Source organism: Montipora capricornis, chromosome 13, assembly GCF_036669925.1.
Source record: "Montipora capricornis isolate CH-2021 chromosome 13, ASM3666992v2, whole genome shotgun sequence".
Lineage (NCBI taxonomy): Eukaryota > Metazoa > Cnidaria > Anthozoa > Scleractinia > Acroporidae > Montipora > Montipora capricornis.
In genome coordinates this window covers 29,457,411-29,472,410 of record NC_090895.1, presented here as the reverse complement: position 1 = coordinate 29,472,410, position 15,000 = coordinate 29,457,411, and the positions used below count along the sequence as shown (strand labels likewise).

Below are 15,000 nucleotides of genomic sequence, written 5' to 3'. Positions count from 1 at the left end.
AGGTGGAGTTTTTTACTCAATCTGTCGTTTTTGTAGCATAACTTCGCATAGCGAAACTCCCGGAGAGAGAGAAAGAGTTAAATGAAAGAGAAGAAAAGCCACTTCGAATTAAACAATGTTATCCAGAAAAATAAATTTCCAAAATGCAATATTCAAATTGCAATATTCAAATGTGCAAATTTCCAATTTGTCAATATTGCGGGAATTAGCGCTGCAATTTTGAATTGGGGCGTTTTTTCCTGAACGAAGCTTTAATGGTTGAGTATTTTCCCGTAAAATATTCACTCCCAAGCAATTGCTGTCCCTCATTCGAACAGACTTAAATCTGACCAAAAACTGTCTTTTTGTTTACCCTATAAACAAATGTCTTTCCATACGCCGACGCCTTTTTAATATTAATAAAGAATAAATGTGAAAATGTAATCTCGTTTTGAAAAGTCACGTTTGATAAATTTAGCAAATATGAGAGAAAATGTGAAAGTTTCTCCTTTTAAAGCGCATAGTTAAAAAATGTTTCCCGGAATGCCGAGGTCTTGTTGGTTAAAAGCCGCAGTGCCGCGATGTATTGGAAAAAGTGATATTGTTTCATGTTCTAACAAACAATGCATCGTTCAATATGATATACTGACAACGCCGAATTTATTTTTTCAGGAACATTGCAGGTGGCGTTTATTGGACTACAAGCTCGTCTGGTCTGAAATAATCATGGATTCGTCTTCTTTTTTCCTGGTATCGAATGTAGTTTAAAACGACTATTTATGTTATGACAACGTTTTTACGTAGACAGTAGTTAAATTTGATTTCGTATCAAGAACGCTTTAATCATGAGTTGTTTGTCACAGCATATGCTATTGTGTTAATGAAGTCCCAGTGGGCTCACCAATGTGGCCGTTTTTTACCATAATGGCCGCCGTGACGTCATTCTCGTTATTGTTTCTTGGCCCAGCACCATTGCTGCGTCCTTTGTGACTTGGAACAGTCTTCTTTCATAATGCAATCAAATTAATATTCTTTTGTCTTCAGTAGTGTTCATACAGAACTGTTAGCCTTGCCACTATGGCCACCGTAACGTAATAATACAAGAAACAAAAACAATCAACAATACCAAACCAAAATTAACTGTTTATCAAACAATAGTTGCCATATTGTCTCTGCACGGTAGCTCCATTGTGTCTTTCTATTGAACTAGGACGATTTTGTCATTGTGTTTTGCTCTAGGCTCTTTTGTTGAATCCTTTGTGATACTACTCTGATTTAGCCCATTCTCTTTTCATAATGGCGTCCAGTTTAAATATTCTTTTGTCCTAATGCTAATATGGTCTTCACTTCTTGCCAATATGGCCGTCATTCCTTTGTTCCGATACGCCATTGTTGTCGCGGTGACGTCACATCCATTCACTTCATTCGGTCCCAGGTGAATTAAAACAAAAGAAGGAATTATACATATGCAAATTTCAATGACAAACAAACAATGGCTGGTCTATTGTTATATTCTATTGGACCAAGCCGTTTTCTCTATTGTTTCCGCGCTGGTTTCCTTTGTTATGATCATTGTAATGTTGCTTAAATATCAGTAAATATGAAGCTTGAACATCTCAATTACAATAAGGATGATAAATTAACATAAACGAATGTACAATAAATACAGAAATAATTTTGTAAACGTGTTGAGTCAGAAATAGGATACGATCTTAGAATCTTAGAAGTTGATGAGTTGATTGATATCAACAATTTTCATCTTGTTTTGACAGTTTCCGTTCGACCTCTGACATACTCCGCGGAAATCATAAAGGATAAAGAATGAACAATTTAGAGTCTAATTTGGACGGAGAAACCTTTTCCAGCTCCGATGGCTTTTTAGCGGTAAGAAGAGAACGCTTTTATTTGAGTATTTTATGGGGATTTGTGTTAGTTCAGCCATTTCCTTTGTAAAACTAGCAACATTGGGCAGGAAATAAATTCAACCAATCAGATTGCATGATTTAGGTCACGTGATCGAAACTGACCAATCAGAAGGCTGTAATGTTTATTTACAACCACGGATCAGTAAAAAATAGGCCTAAAAAATTCAAGCGCTCTGATTGGCCAATTTTGATCACGTGACCTTAAATTTAAAGAATACTGTAACCTGATTGGTTGATTTTGCTTCTTGCTATTAAAAAAAAAAAAAAAGCAAAAAAAAAAAAAAAGGAAGAAATATTTTTTTCCTCATCCTTTCTTTCTCCTTGACAGGTCCTCTATTATCATCTTCCCCCTTCTCTACCTTTCCCTTCCTGTCACTTCTCCCCTTATGATGCGTCCTCGATTGTATCCTTGTTATGTTACCACCCCGTTATGTTGCCCCCCCTCCCGTTACCTTACCTCCCCTCCCATTATGTTACCCCCCCATGTTTTACTGTTAGCAGTACTCACCTTATTCGCGGCCGAGTTGTCTTTCTACTTACCTTGTAAGACTCCAACGTACCTTAGCGCGGATTCGAACCTGCGACCTCTCGCACTGAAGTCTGATACACTACCAACTGTGCCAACCAGACAACTCTGAAATAGCTATGTAAAATTCGAGTACTAGTTGTTAAAGAAGATTTTATAGTGTTCTTTTCAAGGTTTAAAACGAAAAAAATGCGAGTGCGAGCAACTCCCGTTCGTTTTTTTTACGTTTTATTTTACGTTTTATCTCACGTTTTATTTCCTTTACCTCAGGTAATAAACTAAAGCAAACAGAAGAAAATATCTTTCTCCAGTACAGGATGAGGATCCGAGCCTCGTCATCAAAACGAGGCCTTATGTAAATGAAGGTCATTCAAATGCAAATGAATCAAGTTTCTATGACAACAAGTATGCACCAGGGTTCACGATGCAATGGATTGAATGTATCTTTGTTTTGTGCACAACAGCGACTATTTTTCACAGTACAATAGGAAGATGGGGAGGATTTCGCTTCTGCTTGTGAAGAACCAATTGTTTGACTTTACCTTTTGCTATATTTTTCGGTTTGTAAAGTGAATAAAGAGGACATCAAACAGTTGTTGTTTCATTGCTTTATTCTAGTGGCACAGCCATAGCCATTGTTATTCACCATAAAAAAACTACGTCAGCAAGATGATATGACATCTGCTTTATCTGACATTTAAAGCAGTTAGCTGCGATAAAAAAAGAAGCTACATGTCATAGGGACAAATGAAAATAGCAGTCTGGAATAGTTACAGGATTAATCGAATCAGCCTCAAGTACGACAGCGAGTGACCGACTAGGTTGGCTGTTCATATGTACTAAAACGAAAATATATAGCTATTTCTAACAGTAGATTGTGTCCTCAATTGGCAGCTTGTTCTATGTCATTCGCCGTTTCTTCAGCTCTAATACATGTCTGCTCAGCTCCCCTGCGCTGTTACCCAGTAGATTTTTTAGGTCGCACACAAACTTGTAGACAAACCTACGAGATATAAACAGGATTAATACTCATTCCAGATACAAACGACTACGCAATAAGAGTGTTTCCAGTGGTACTGCTTGTAGAATGGCATTTTCTGAACTTGGAGTTTTCTTTGTCAAAATACCTAACCATGTTTGGTGAATTAAATAGGGACATTACAAAACGATGACTTCTGAGACAACGACTGCAGTAACAAAGATAGCGATTACTTAAACAAAGTTCAGCTGGCCTTACATGCACTAATTTGCGCTCCAAATGATCTTCATTTTTGCAAACCTGGCCTCGGTTGTTCAAAAGGTGTATCACGCTATCCACCGGATAAATCACTATCCAGCGGATAGACTAGAGCGATTTTCAATTGAGTGTCGTAAAAACCAAAACCAGAGTAATTACTTTGCCCAATCAAAAAGGACGGAGACAATCCAGCAAACCAATCAAAACTCGAAGTAATTACACGTAGCCGACACAAAGCGCGGGAAAATGTGCACGCGCGAGCCACGATTGGTTTTGGTTTCACTTCTGATTGGTTGAAAAAATGGCGCGAGAACTTTGAACCAATCACTGAGTGAAGTAATTATAAACCAAAGTAATTATCTAATTACTTTCGACACTCAATTGAAAACCGCTCTAAACACCAGCAAAACCAATTGAGTTATCCAGTGGATAGTGATTTATCCAATGGATAGCGCGATCCACCCCAGTTCGAACAACCAGGGCCTGGTATATAAAGGTTGTTTAAAACAGAGTCGAGAAGGCAAGAAGCAGAGAAGAAATGATTTTCCACTTCCAACAACGCACTTCAAAAATGTTCTGGAGGTTAGACGATTGCTGAAAACTGCATTTTAAGTTGGACTTTTAAATTGTTGATATAAATTTGTTTCAACAACCGGCTCATAATCTTCAATTCTACAACCCTTGACGAACTTCCTTATCTCCAGGGCTTTTATGAAGAAGTTTACATTAGATAAAGGTCTCCTAACTATTTTATTCCAATAAAGTGCTCTTCTTTGTAGTCGGTATCGATGCCATAATCACCCTGCGTCTTTTTTTTTTTTTTACATAAAGGCAACATTTGCACTATCATAAGTTTTTCGCGTATATTCCATCTCGTTCATATTATACAATATGGGTGAACTATTCTAAAAATGCATCGGTGCGAACGGCTTGAAGTAAGGCTAGAACGAAAGATCCACTATGGTAAGCTCACGTTGTCACCCAAACCTTAATTGGCAATTTGACGTCGTTGCATTTGTAGAGGCCGTAACATCGTTCTCAGGCTTTCCTCCGCCGAGAGTTACGCCCGGCCAAATATAGGCGGAGAAAAGCCCTGAGAACGAGGTTGCAGAGGACGGTAAAGAAATGTACTAAAATGCAAGCCGCAGGTGCAACACCAGATGTCATGTTGCTCTTTTAATAAATAATATTGTTTCGTGTCTTGCATTGCTATCTCTGTTGCAATCCTTTCATTGCCTCAAAGTCTCTTTGAAGTATTTTGTGAGTCTAGTAAGAAAACCGAGAAGGGGAATGGGGGATGACAGCAGCACCCAAAATAAAATAAACATACAGGATGGGAAACCAGTTGTTTAGCCACGGGCAAAAGACCAACAGGCATCGATACTTCAACCTCCCTTCCCTGGGATAGCAATAAGCTCAAAGTGAGCTCTTGCTACAGATAACGGGGTAACCACCAGTATTGTTATATAGCTGATTTTTTTTCCCCCAGCAGCCCGCACTCTCATTGGTTACTTCGAGGTCACATGGCATCTAACAATAAAACTGTTTCCCGCCAAAAGTCTCTGAGCGGGCAACAGTGCAAAATCTAAGACGTCAGAGGGTAACAATGCACTGTTACCCGCGAATGTTGACCGACGACCGCCGTTGTTACTTTTTTTGCTATATAACAAATCACTTAATGACTGGTCCCTCGGGGAAACATTGAGATTCTCGGGAAACAAATTGAACTGTTTCCCTCTGGGCCAGTCATTAAGTGTTAAGTGTTTGGCGGGCTTTACATTTTTCACAAACCTCTTTCCGTGCACTTTATGTATCATATCTCCGTCGTAGGAATACCGCAAAGCTCTGCTTAGTTTTTCATAGTTCCATGGCAGGTTTGTTCTTTTTCCTTCCCCACTACTGTGCAACTTGCTCTGGATCATTGAGTTTAAACTCGCCGTTCTCTCCAACCCACATAATCAGATGGCGACTGTCTCGGTCGGTGAAAGCTTCAACAGGAATTGCCACAGTTGCATCAGTCCATTGTTACCTACGGTGCCAAATTAGGAAGCAATTCAAACAATGACAGGTCTTTTCCCAATTTTAATTCTCTAAACGCAAAAATCCACAATTCTTTCAGTTTTTCTCAGCTCAAATCTCTGTTACTTTCCAAATAACTCAAAATTATGATTTTTCCTTAATGTGCTCTACCCTCTGATTGGCTAAGAATATTTTATCTTTTTTAATTGATTAGTTAATTTTTTATACTTACATCAGTGTATACCTACACCATGCTGACTACTTAACTACACTTTACACTACTTGTACTTGCACTACTTACAATAATTTACAATACAATTACACGAATCAAAATACAGTTGGTCTCCTTATCATATAATGAACGAAAGGTAGGAGTGATCCTCGCACTCAATCAAAGGAGATTCAAACCAGTTTTAACGCTATACTATTTGGAAGGATTGAATCTACCAAACTTTTTCACTTAACGGGAACATGTTATGATGCCATATGAAACACCCAATAGATGCTTAACAACATGCATTCATTAATGTGACGTAACGGGTTACCATGGCAATAAAAGAGCCATCTAAAAACAGCCTATATTTTGTCTTTACACGCGTATATCTCAAACGCGAACTCGGTGACCACCATTTTTTATTGCTGGAGAGTGATTAGCATGCTAGGATAAAACTTTCTGCAATGTTTAAAAACAATTCTCTGCAGCAGATTCATAGCCACCTTAACAATTGAAAAATTTTAAGGTGGCTCTAGATCCGCTCCAGAGAATTTTTTTAAACTTTGCAGAGAGATTCATCTTAGCCTGCTAATCACTTTTCAGAAATAAAAAATGGGGGTCACCATGTTCTTTTTTTAGATATAAGCACTTAAAGTGGTACTATACGACCAAAAAAACAATTCTTTTTTTTTCTTTGGATTTCAAAACTATGTTAACTAAACACTAACTGACCCAAGTTTTAATTTTTACTCGCTGGAATTTTAAGCTCGTGAGTAAATGACTTCATTTTCTCTAGATCCAACCCTCTGAGGTCCAATCGGTCAGTTTTGAACGTGAGTAATGGCAGACCGTGAAATCCAAAACTTACACTCAAAATAAACAGCCTTTGGATAAAACTCAGAGCTCAAAATTTTGCCAGTTAGGTGTTAAGCGAACACGCTTTTAAAATTTGAAGAAAAAAAGGAAATGATTTTTTGATCATAGTACCACTTTAAACACAAAATATAGGGCGTTCCTAGATCGTTCTTTGTTGCCATGGTAATTTATTACGTCACATTAATATAAGCATCTTGTTAAGCAATTATTGGTGTTTCTTATGGTACCATGGCATTGCCATTAAGTGAAACAGTGTTGTAGAGTTAATCTTTCTAATAACACATTCCGTCTAAATTATAACTTATTGAAACCGGTTTGAGCCACTTTAACTGAAGAATTTTACAGAAACTGAAAAATTCACGACGCTTCAATGGGATTCGAACCCATGCCCTCTGCGATGTCAGCGCAACGCTCGACCAACTGAGCTACTGTTGGGCCCATGTGCTCCCGTAAAGAACTCGATGAATGAAATACCATATATCACAAATGTCCTTCCACTGACGTTTCTGTATTATGAGTCTGTCTCCTACTTGATGCATGATGTCAATAATATTAACACACGTTTAAACGTCTTAAAATTCTTTCAAAAATTATCCGTCGTCCACTCATACAACACGAGATCCTCCACCTCTGGAAAATTTTATGTCCAAAGCTCTAGATTAGAAATACAAAAGCGTTCCTTTTCCCGATTTGGCGTAAAACTGTGGAATGAGATACCCCAACGTGTTAGAGCTTTACCGACGAAAGCTTACAAAAGAGAAATTCGTGGAATCCTTTTTAAAATATTGATAAACGAAAATGACTATATTGAAACGTCTACAATTGTAAAGAAAGTAGGATTAATCAAATAGCTACTTTTTTTTTCTATGTACTGCCACCTGCTGTTGTTCATATATTCTGTTCCTTCCGTCGTTTATCTATTCTTTCACTTGTATCGTTCTTCCGATTTTATTTGTATTTATAACTCATCCTTAAGTAAACTGTAAGTCTGGCCCGCCTAGATTAGCTCACGCTACCAACGGGTCAGTCATATTCTCTAAATTTTTGTATCAATAAAGTGAATGTTGTTGTTGTATCATATCTTTATTTACCCTCACATTTTAGAGTAGCTTGGTGTAGCGAATATCTCCGAGCATTTACCCTACCAACCATTATATATACTACAGAGGACAGACCACAACACCGGGAGCTCCATGCCCTACTCTTTGCGAACAGTGTGTGGGAGCGGCGGGTCTAATCTGCAGGTCGCAGGTCACTCGTTGCAGGTCATTGTTTCACCAATACAGAAAGTATCCTTAACATTCATAAAAGCTAACCTTCGGCCTAAAAACTTTTGTTTAGGCCTAATTAGGCCTAAGGTTAGCTTTTAAGAATGTTTAGGATACTTTCTGTATTGGTGAAACAATGACCTGCAACGAGTGACCTGCAACCTGCGACCTGCAGATTAGACCCGCCGGTGTGGGTGCTTTTACGTCCCACAGGGTTATGAATATTGTTCAAAGGGTTGTGGGACGGAGCCTAAAGTTCATGGTCCTTATCCCAGAAGACTAGAGAATCTAACCACTTGCAGATGTCATTATGTAACGCAGCACTTTCTCCTCAGTCATTTAACCCATTGACTCTCAGGGGTCCCCAATGAAGAGTAAAATCATCTGGCGTTAGACAAAGTAAAATACTAAGTATGGCTGTTCAGGCCGGCTAAGGAGTCTAAGGGTTAATTAAAGATCCCTAGTGCATTGGTTTGTTTGTTATTTATTTGTTTGAGTAGGTTGAAGTTTGACTTATATTAACGACAGCTATTCATCTGATGTGGACCTGCTATACCCACCCACCCATACACTCACAGAGGACAGCCGCAACACCGGGAATTTCATCCCCTACTCTTCTCGAATAGTGTGTGGCTTCTTTAACGTCCCACAGGGAACTAATGAGCATGGAAGATATTTGTGAGACGGGGCCTACGGTTTGAAGTCCTTATCCGAGAAGACTTGAAAGTCTAACCATTTGTGGATGTAATTACAAAGGCAGCACTTTCTCCTCAGTTATTTAAAGACCCTGAGCGTTGGTCCGGCCGGAGTCGAACTCACGACCTCCCACATGGCAGTCCGGTGCTCAACCAATTGAGCCACCGGTCGTAGTTTTGATTCTGCGACCTCCCAAACAGTAGTCTGATGTTCAAGCAACTGAGCCAACCCGACTCGGTGGTTGTGGCAGTACTGGCTTTCTTTAGTTGAAGTGGTTATCATACTGCATATGAATAACAAAGAGAACATCCTCCCTCTTAAAAGCTCATTTTTGTTTCTTCCCATTTTAAGGCTGACTTCACTTCGTCAAAATGATAATTTTCTCTATTTTACCTGATCGGTTTCCTGGACAAGGCTTTCCATCAATACTCTTGGCTTTTTCTTCATCATCTCCACTCACAGCATCTAATGTAAAATTTAATAAAGAAATAAACAAGTAAGGCTTTGGTTCAACAAGTCCTTACATCATTGGCCCAACAAAGCTGGGCAAATGTTGTACGGATGGGTTTGAACTGACCAAACAGATTGAAGAAGTGCTGTCGGAGTTGGTGGGTCAAAAGTCTGACCAGATTCAAACTTCGGGTGTCTGGAAAACCCGAATAGCGAATAGCGAACAGTCGCGAATACCGAACAGCGAATAGTCACGAATAGTACGAATAGTACGAATAGTGCGAATAGTGGCGAATAGTCGCGAATAGTGACGAATAGTGATGAATAGTGACGAATAGTAACAAATAGTGGCAAACAAGGGTGGAGGTGTGCGAAATGACGAAAATTTGGTACCCAGTACTTCCTGGTCAACCGCGCAGCAACGTTGGATGGGATTTTCCCGCTAAAAAAGCAGAGATGTGTCGGTGTTGGCGAAGGACAGCTTGAGCCCTGAGAACAAAAGGTGATAAATGCACTGAAATCCTGTTGCTTATTTGTATAATTAAATAACGCAACGGTTATCAGAGTGGCTCGTTTGTCTCTTTAATCACAAACCACTCGCCTCACATTTTGATTTTATTCCTTTTTACAGAACGTGTCTCGCCGGATCGGACAGCACAGATGAGGATGATGAAATTTATGTGCGGCGAGATGATCATGAGCTTGATGTATTAATGGAAGTGATTTATATTTTTGCATTTTGACGTTTGTTCTTCTTTAGAGTGTTTGTAAAAGCATGCACGAAACTCTCTTTCGACGACAGGTGAGCATATTATTTGCTTTGATTACGAGATTGTTCAGCATAAGGCGGTGACTATTGAAGACTATTCGTCACTATTCGCGACTATTCGTCACTATTCGCCACTATTCGCACTGTTCGTACTATTCGCTATTCGCGACTATTCGCTATTCGCTATTCGGGTTTTCCAGACACCCTCAAACTTCGCCTAAGAACTCTAAAGGTGATTTAACATACAGTAGTCAACAATGATCAGACCTTTTCACAAGAATAATATACTTCGCCAACAAATTATTAGTGTTATGCCCGTGTGCTAAGAGCCTACAAAAGTAATGAGATGATAACATGCTAAGGCATATCAACTGTTTTTGTGATAATCAGCACTCCGTCGGGTATATATAAAACATCTATTCAGTGATTCGTAGATAAATTCTCACTCATTCCCAAATAAACTTTTACCTGTAGTGGGGGCACATTTCACTTCAGCAGGACTGTTCTGAGGTGAAGTACTGACGATCTTTGCTGTCACATCAGGGGAAATGCCTGCTAAACCATTACAAAAAAATAAAAGAAATGGCATAAAATATTAGAGTTTTAATGTTGGCAATGATAATAATGAAGAAATTGATATATTAAAAAGAGTAAAAGAAATTAAGACGGCTGGAAATCAAAAATGTAACTGCAAGATAGAACTTTTTTGTGATTGTTCCTTAAGATTTTGTTCACAATGTCCAACATGGGTGAGGTATCCTACAACTGGCTAGAAAATGAATCTGTTGCACCCTAAAAACACGACATTGTCATGGGGAAGAACACTTAGTGAATAAGAAGGGTAGAAGACTGATAGGACCGTAAAAAAATTATTGTTATGAAAATGAGCATATTATTATTATTGACTTTGAGAAAAAATTTTTCTCAAATTCAGTGTTTTCTTTAAGTGGACCTGTATGGTCGATGTAAAGCTCACGATGCCTGAACTTGTGAGAGATCCATCGAGGATGATTCATCTTTCATGGCAGCATTGTCACCACCTAGTATTTTAATACCAATTAAAAAAACTCATTAATAATTCATGAGCCTAACAGCCTATCAAAACACCAATAAAACGTCACATATATGAGCTCTATATCCTGATAAAACACTCCTCATTAGTATTTTTTATATAAAGAATACTAATAAGGCATAGATTGTTTTTCTTGTATGCTAATATTCACGTCTCACAATTTAAACCATTGTTTTCAGTCCAGAGAGACATGCTCTTTGTGGAATGTTTTTTAAGCCGTTCAAAAAACTTGCAGCACGTGTTTTATCGGGTCTAAAAACACTCGGCTACGCCTCGTGTTTTAAAACCCTGATAAAACACTGCTGCTGGTTTTTTAAACATTACTAAATATTATAAGATGCCTTTGGTCCACAATTTTTCCAGATTGCTCTCTGGCTACAAATTCAAAGACTTTGCACAGCACATCACTGTCAACCACTCTGTTTATTGCTTGTCATGAATGACAGCTAGTGTGCCCTTAAGAAGAAAGTTAAACAAAAGTTAAACTCCTGATAGGACTACTTAAGCTGAACAGGTCAAAGAAAAGAGATCAGACTAATTTGGACCAACCCTGTTGTAGGTTACATGGGTTAGCACAGAGCCAACTTCCATAGCTGTAAAATAATAAAGCATTTTAATGTCTTTATTCAGTTAGCCATTTTTATACTACTGCCAACTTAAAACATGGTCAGCTGTACAACATGTCCACTGAACACCATTTTTTAGTAAAGTTACTCTAAATGCTCACCTTCCACCTGACAGACTTTTCAACCATTTCTTTTTGTTATGGCAATTCGCATTGCTTATCATAGCAACCTGATTGGATGAATTTCAGCTTTGGCGGGACTTTTATATACCAAAAATTGTTCCACAGCTTGCAATGCCTGTCGGTTGAAGGTGGGCCTAGTTAAATAATCACGTAGGATGAGTTAAAGTATAGAGTGAACCAGGTTTTCACTTATAGACTTAAAATGTAATAAAAACCTGAAAGGATTGAAACAGATTTCAAGCATATAAACTCCACACACAATTTGATCATGGGCTGAGGGAAACGCTTTTCGACTAATATAACTAGTGTAGATGTCGACACAGTCCCAACCCTGACTGGGTCTCTTTAATTGAATTGTTTTTTCTTGCATGATTTAAAGTTCTCAAAGTACACTAAAATTGCTTTTTTTTTTCAATTAAAACAAATTGGGAAAATCCCTGGCTGTAAGTAACAGTATGGCTCTTAATGTAGATTAGTACATGTAAGAGTTATGTACTTGAAACTCATGCAAACTTTATAATAAAATCTCAATAATTATTATTTTCGTCCGTTGTCTTGTGAGGGATTTCAATCAAAATATACACTTGAGACAGTCAATGTTTTATACAGCACCAAAACAACCTGCAATAATTGCGTCTGGAGAAAATCAGAATATAGTCTGGACTACAAGCCATCACTGGGAAGGGTGAAGATGATGCATTTAGACACACAGTGCAAATTAGGTGGGGTGTGGAGGACGTTATTGCTTGGTTTTAGGAGAAATATTTACCAACCATTTTTGATTACTGAAATCTGCTGTCCTTGTGTACCATCTGTAACACCAAAAAGACAGTAAGGTGATGCAATGAAATGACAAAATCTAATACACAATCAGAAATACTCTTCTCTTCCTGCTCCGGAATCACTGGATTAATTTCCCGAACCCAGATCAAAAGAAAAAGTTGTGTCCACCAAAAGTAACACATCCAAAGGTCACATAAGGGAGTTGATTGAGACCCGCTTACCATTGAAGCTCTCTTTGAATAGAGTCAATGGCTTTGAATTAGCCAACATGTATGATACGATTTTAGTGCCCTTGAAACCTACGGTAAGTCAACATGACATTAACATTCACATTTTATGGTGGGTGATGAAGTTTGAATAATTGAATGAGTTGAACGAAATATTTCACTTTTAATTTACACCTCTTTTTGTGCTCTGGGTTCAGGAAATAATGATGATAATTTTGCATTACTATTTTTTAATTTCTAAACTGGTAAACCACAGACTGAGATAAAATAAAAAAGGAATGAAGTTAGCAAAACGGGATACAATGACATGCCTAATTTCAAAGGAGATTGCTTAGAGGCTGAGATTAACAATTCACTTTCAGTGCTTGCAGCACAACTGATAACTGGCACTTGCTGTGATGCTGTCTCTTGCACTTGCATCGTTTTGGATGCATTGACTGAAACATACAAATTATGTACATTTACAGGACTGGTGTGACTTCTCAGAGAAGCCCTAAGGCCAGTACACTGAGATTTCTTGGCATAAAACGAATAAAACTATAATTATAAGGAATTTACCAAAAATGCTTTCCAAACATAATTAACAAATTGCCATTGGAAATGTGTTTAGGTTGTTCACAGTGGTACATGTATGTTTTTTCCTTCATCACAAATGCAAATTGACTGTGGAAACAGCCCAAGGCTTTACTAACGCTAACCTTCCATGTATGCCTAAAATGATGTTTAGAGATATTTCGATAATTTTACTATAGCACAATATTTTGTGTTTAAAACACCAATGAACTGGATGTATACAAAACATGGACCCCAGGTCCATGGACCACCCCTGTGGACCTGGTCCATGGACCCCTTCGTGGATTCGGTCCATGGACTACCCCTGTGGACCACCCCTCATTTTGGGGTTTTGCTAAAAGCAGGCCCGCGGCCCAACGGCCCGCTATGGCCCAGGGGCCCGCTATGGCCCAGTGGCCTGTGGCCTGTGACGGCCCGGCAGCCCGGTGGCCCAGTCCTGATTTTCCACAGTTTTTTTGTCCAGCGGTAAATCCGCGCATGCACAGATCTTCATCGGGTTTGGGCGTGCAAAATGAACAATGGTGAGTTTGAATTCGTTTACCATTTTAATAATCCTTTCAATCCTTTTGGGTCCTTTCTTTTGTTGCATGGATCTAAGTGAAAAACGATGTCACTCTGTTTATTCGTCTGTTTACAGAATCCGATGTAGGTTATTTTCAAACCACAGTTTCAGATTGAAAATTTCATAACCTAAATAATGAGATATGTGAACTAAGTATTGTCACTGAGTTGCGTTTGTCAGTTTATAAGGCAATCACATTCTCACTTTGTAATCAGATGATCTTACGGTAATTCTGTGCAATGGCAGGCAACAGTTATGAGCGGCGGTAGATTTGCGTTTGCATGCTTTATTCATGTAACTCTGAAAAAAAAAACGATTCGCAGTTCACATGTCTCATGACATACGATATTTTCACTTTCAAAGTATGGTTTGAAAATAATTTACATCTTTCGATAATGAAAGTCCTCTATTGTAATTATCTGAACGATATGCAACAAACAGAAACAAGGATTCAAATGATTAAAATGGTAAACAAATTCAAACTCACCGTCGTCCATTTTGAACGCCCAAACCCGATGCAGATCTGTGCATGCGCGTGGATTTGCCGCTGGACAAAAAAACTGTGGAAAATCAGGACTGGACCACCAAGGTCCACCGAGCCGTCGGGCCATCGCGGGCCGTGGGTCGCTGGGCGGCGGGCCTGCTTTTAGTAAAACCCCTCATTTTGCAAAGTTACAAGCGAACGTCGTTTAACCGAATCTTGATAGTTTCACGCAGCCACAATGTCCACAATGGGTCTTGCTCGCTGGAAGGACACCGGAAAATTACACGAGCTGTATCTCCTGCTGTGAAACTAAGATTTTAGATCAGCAGTTATGAACGTCAAGCAGTAACGAAACGAAAACCAAAAACCGTTCAATCAGCGTTGATCTTGTCTTTGTTATGCATTGCTGTTCCTTGCTTACACAATTATAAGGAAAGGAAAACCTGAAGCGGTTTCACAGGATTTGAACCTGCTTCTCCACAAAGGCCAATGGGGGCGGCCCATTTGTGAGTCGCTTCGTACTGGTGGATATAGGTAAAGGTAGTCACTGCTTACGAGCCAGAAGGCCCATCAGGCCGGCGCTTATCGCCGG

At 38.9% G+C, this 15,000-nt stretch overlaps 1 protein-coding gene and 1 long non-coding RNA gene across 6 annotated transcripts; one reads left to right on the top strand and one right to left on the bottom strand.

Moving 5' to 3' along the window:
• The first annotated feature begins 463 nt into the window (after nt 1–463).
• On the top strand, nt 464–3,004 carry LOC138029020 (uncharacterized). Its single transcript, XR_011127793.1, has 3 exons — nt 464–729; nt 1,752–1,863; nt 2,701–3,004. It is a non-coding gene; the product is annotated as an uncharacterized lncRNA (long non-coding RNA).
• A 30-nt stretch (nt 3,005–3,034) lies between these two features.
• Nucleotides 3,035–14,425, bottom strand: LOC138029019 (GA-binding protein alpha chain-like). 5 transcript variants are annotated; one of them, XM_068876689.1, is made up of 9 exons: nt 14,412–14,425; nt 13,904–13,955; nt 12,553–12,591; nt 11,759–11,913; nt 10,912–10,999; nt 10,428–10,511; nt 9,134–9,205; nt 5,459–5,696; nt 3,035–3,433 (listed from the first exon to the last, which is right to left on the bottom strand). In XM_068876689.1, exons 5-8 carry the CDS (start codon nt 10,973–10,975, stop codon nt 5,626–5,628), a joined length of 291 nt encoding a protein of 96 aa, XP_068732790.1. In that variant the 5' UTR covers nt 10,976–10,999; nt 11,759–11,913; nt 12,553–12,591; nt 13,904–13,955; nt 14,412–14,425; the 3' UTR covers nt 3,035–3,433; nt 5,459–5,625. The 5 variants fall into 5 exon arrangements, with proteins under 5 accessions (XP_068732790.1, XP_068732789.1, XP_068732787.1 ...); XM_068876688.1 differs by having other exon boundaries at nt 10,428–10,514; nt 11,759–11,894; nt 14,412–14,424; XM_068876686.1 differs by lacking the exons at nt 13,904–13,955; nt 14,412–14,425 and adding exons at nt 13,146–13,226; nt 14,150–14,213 and having other exon boundaries at nt 10,428–10,514.
• Nucleotides 14,426–15,000: the final 575 nt, after the last annotated feature.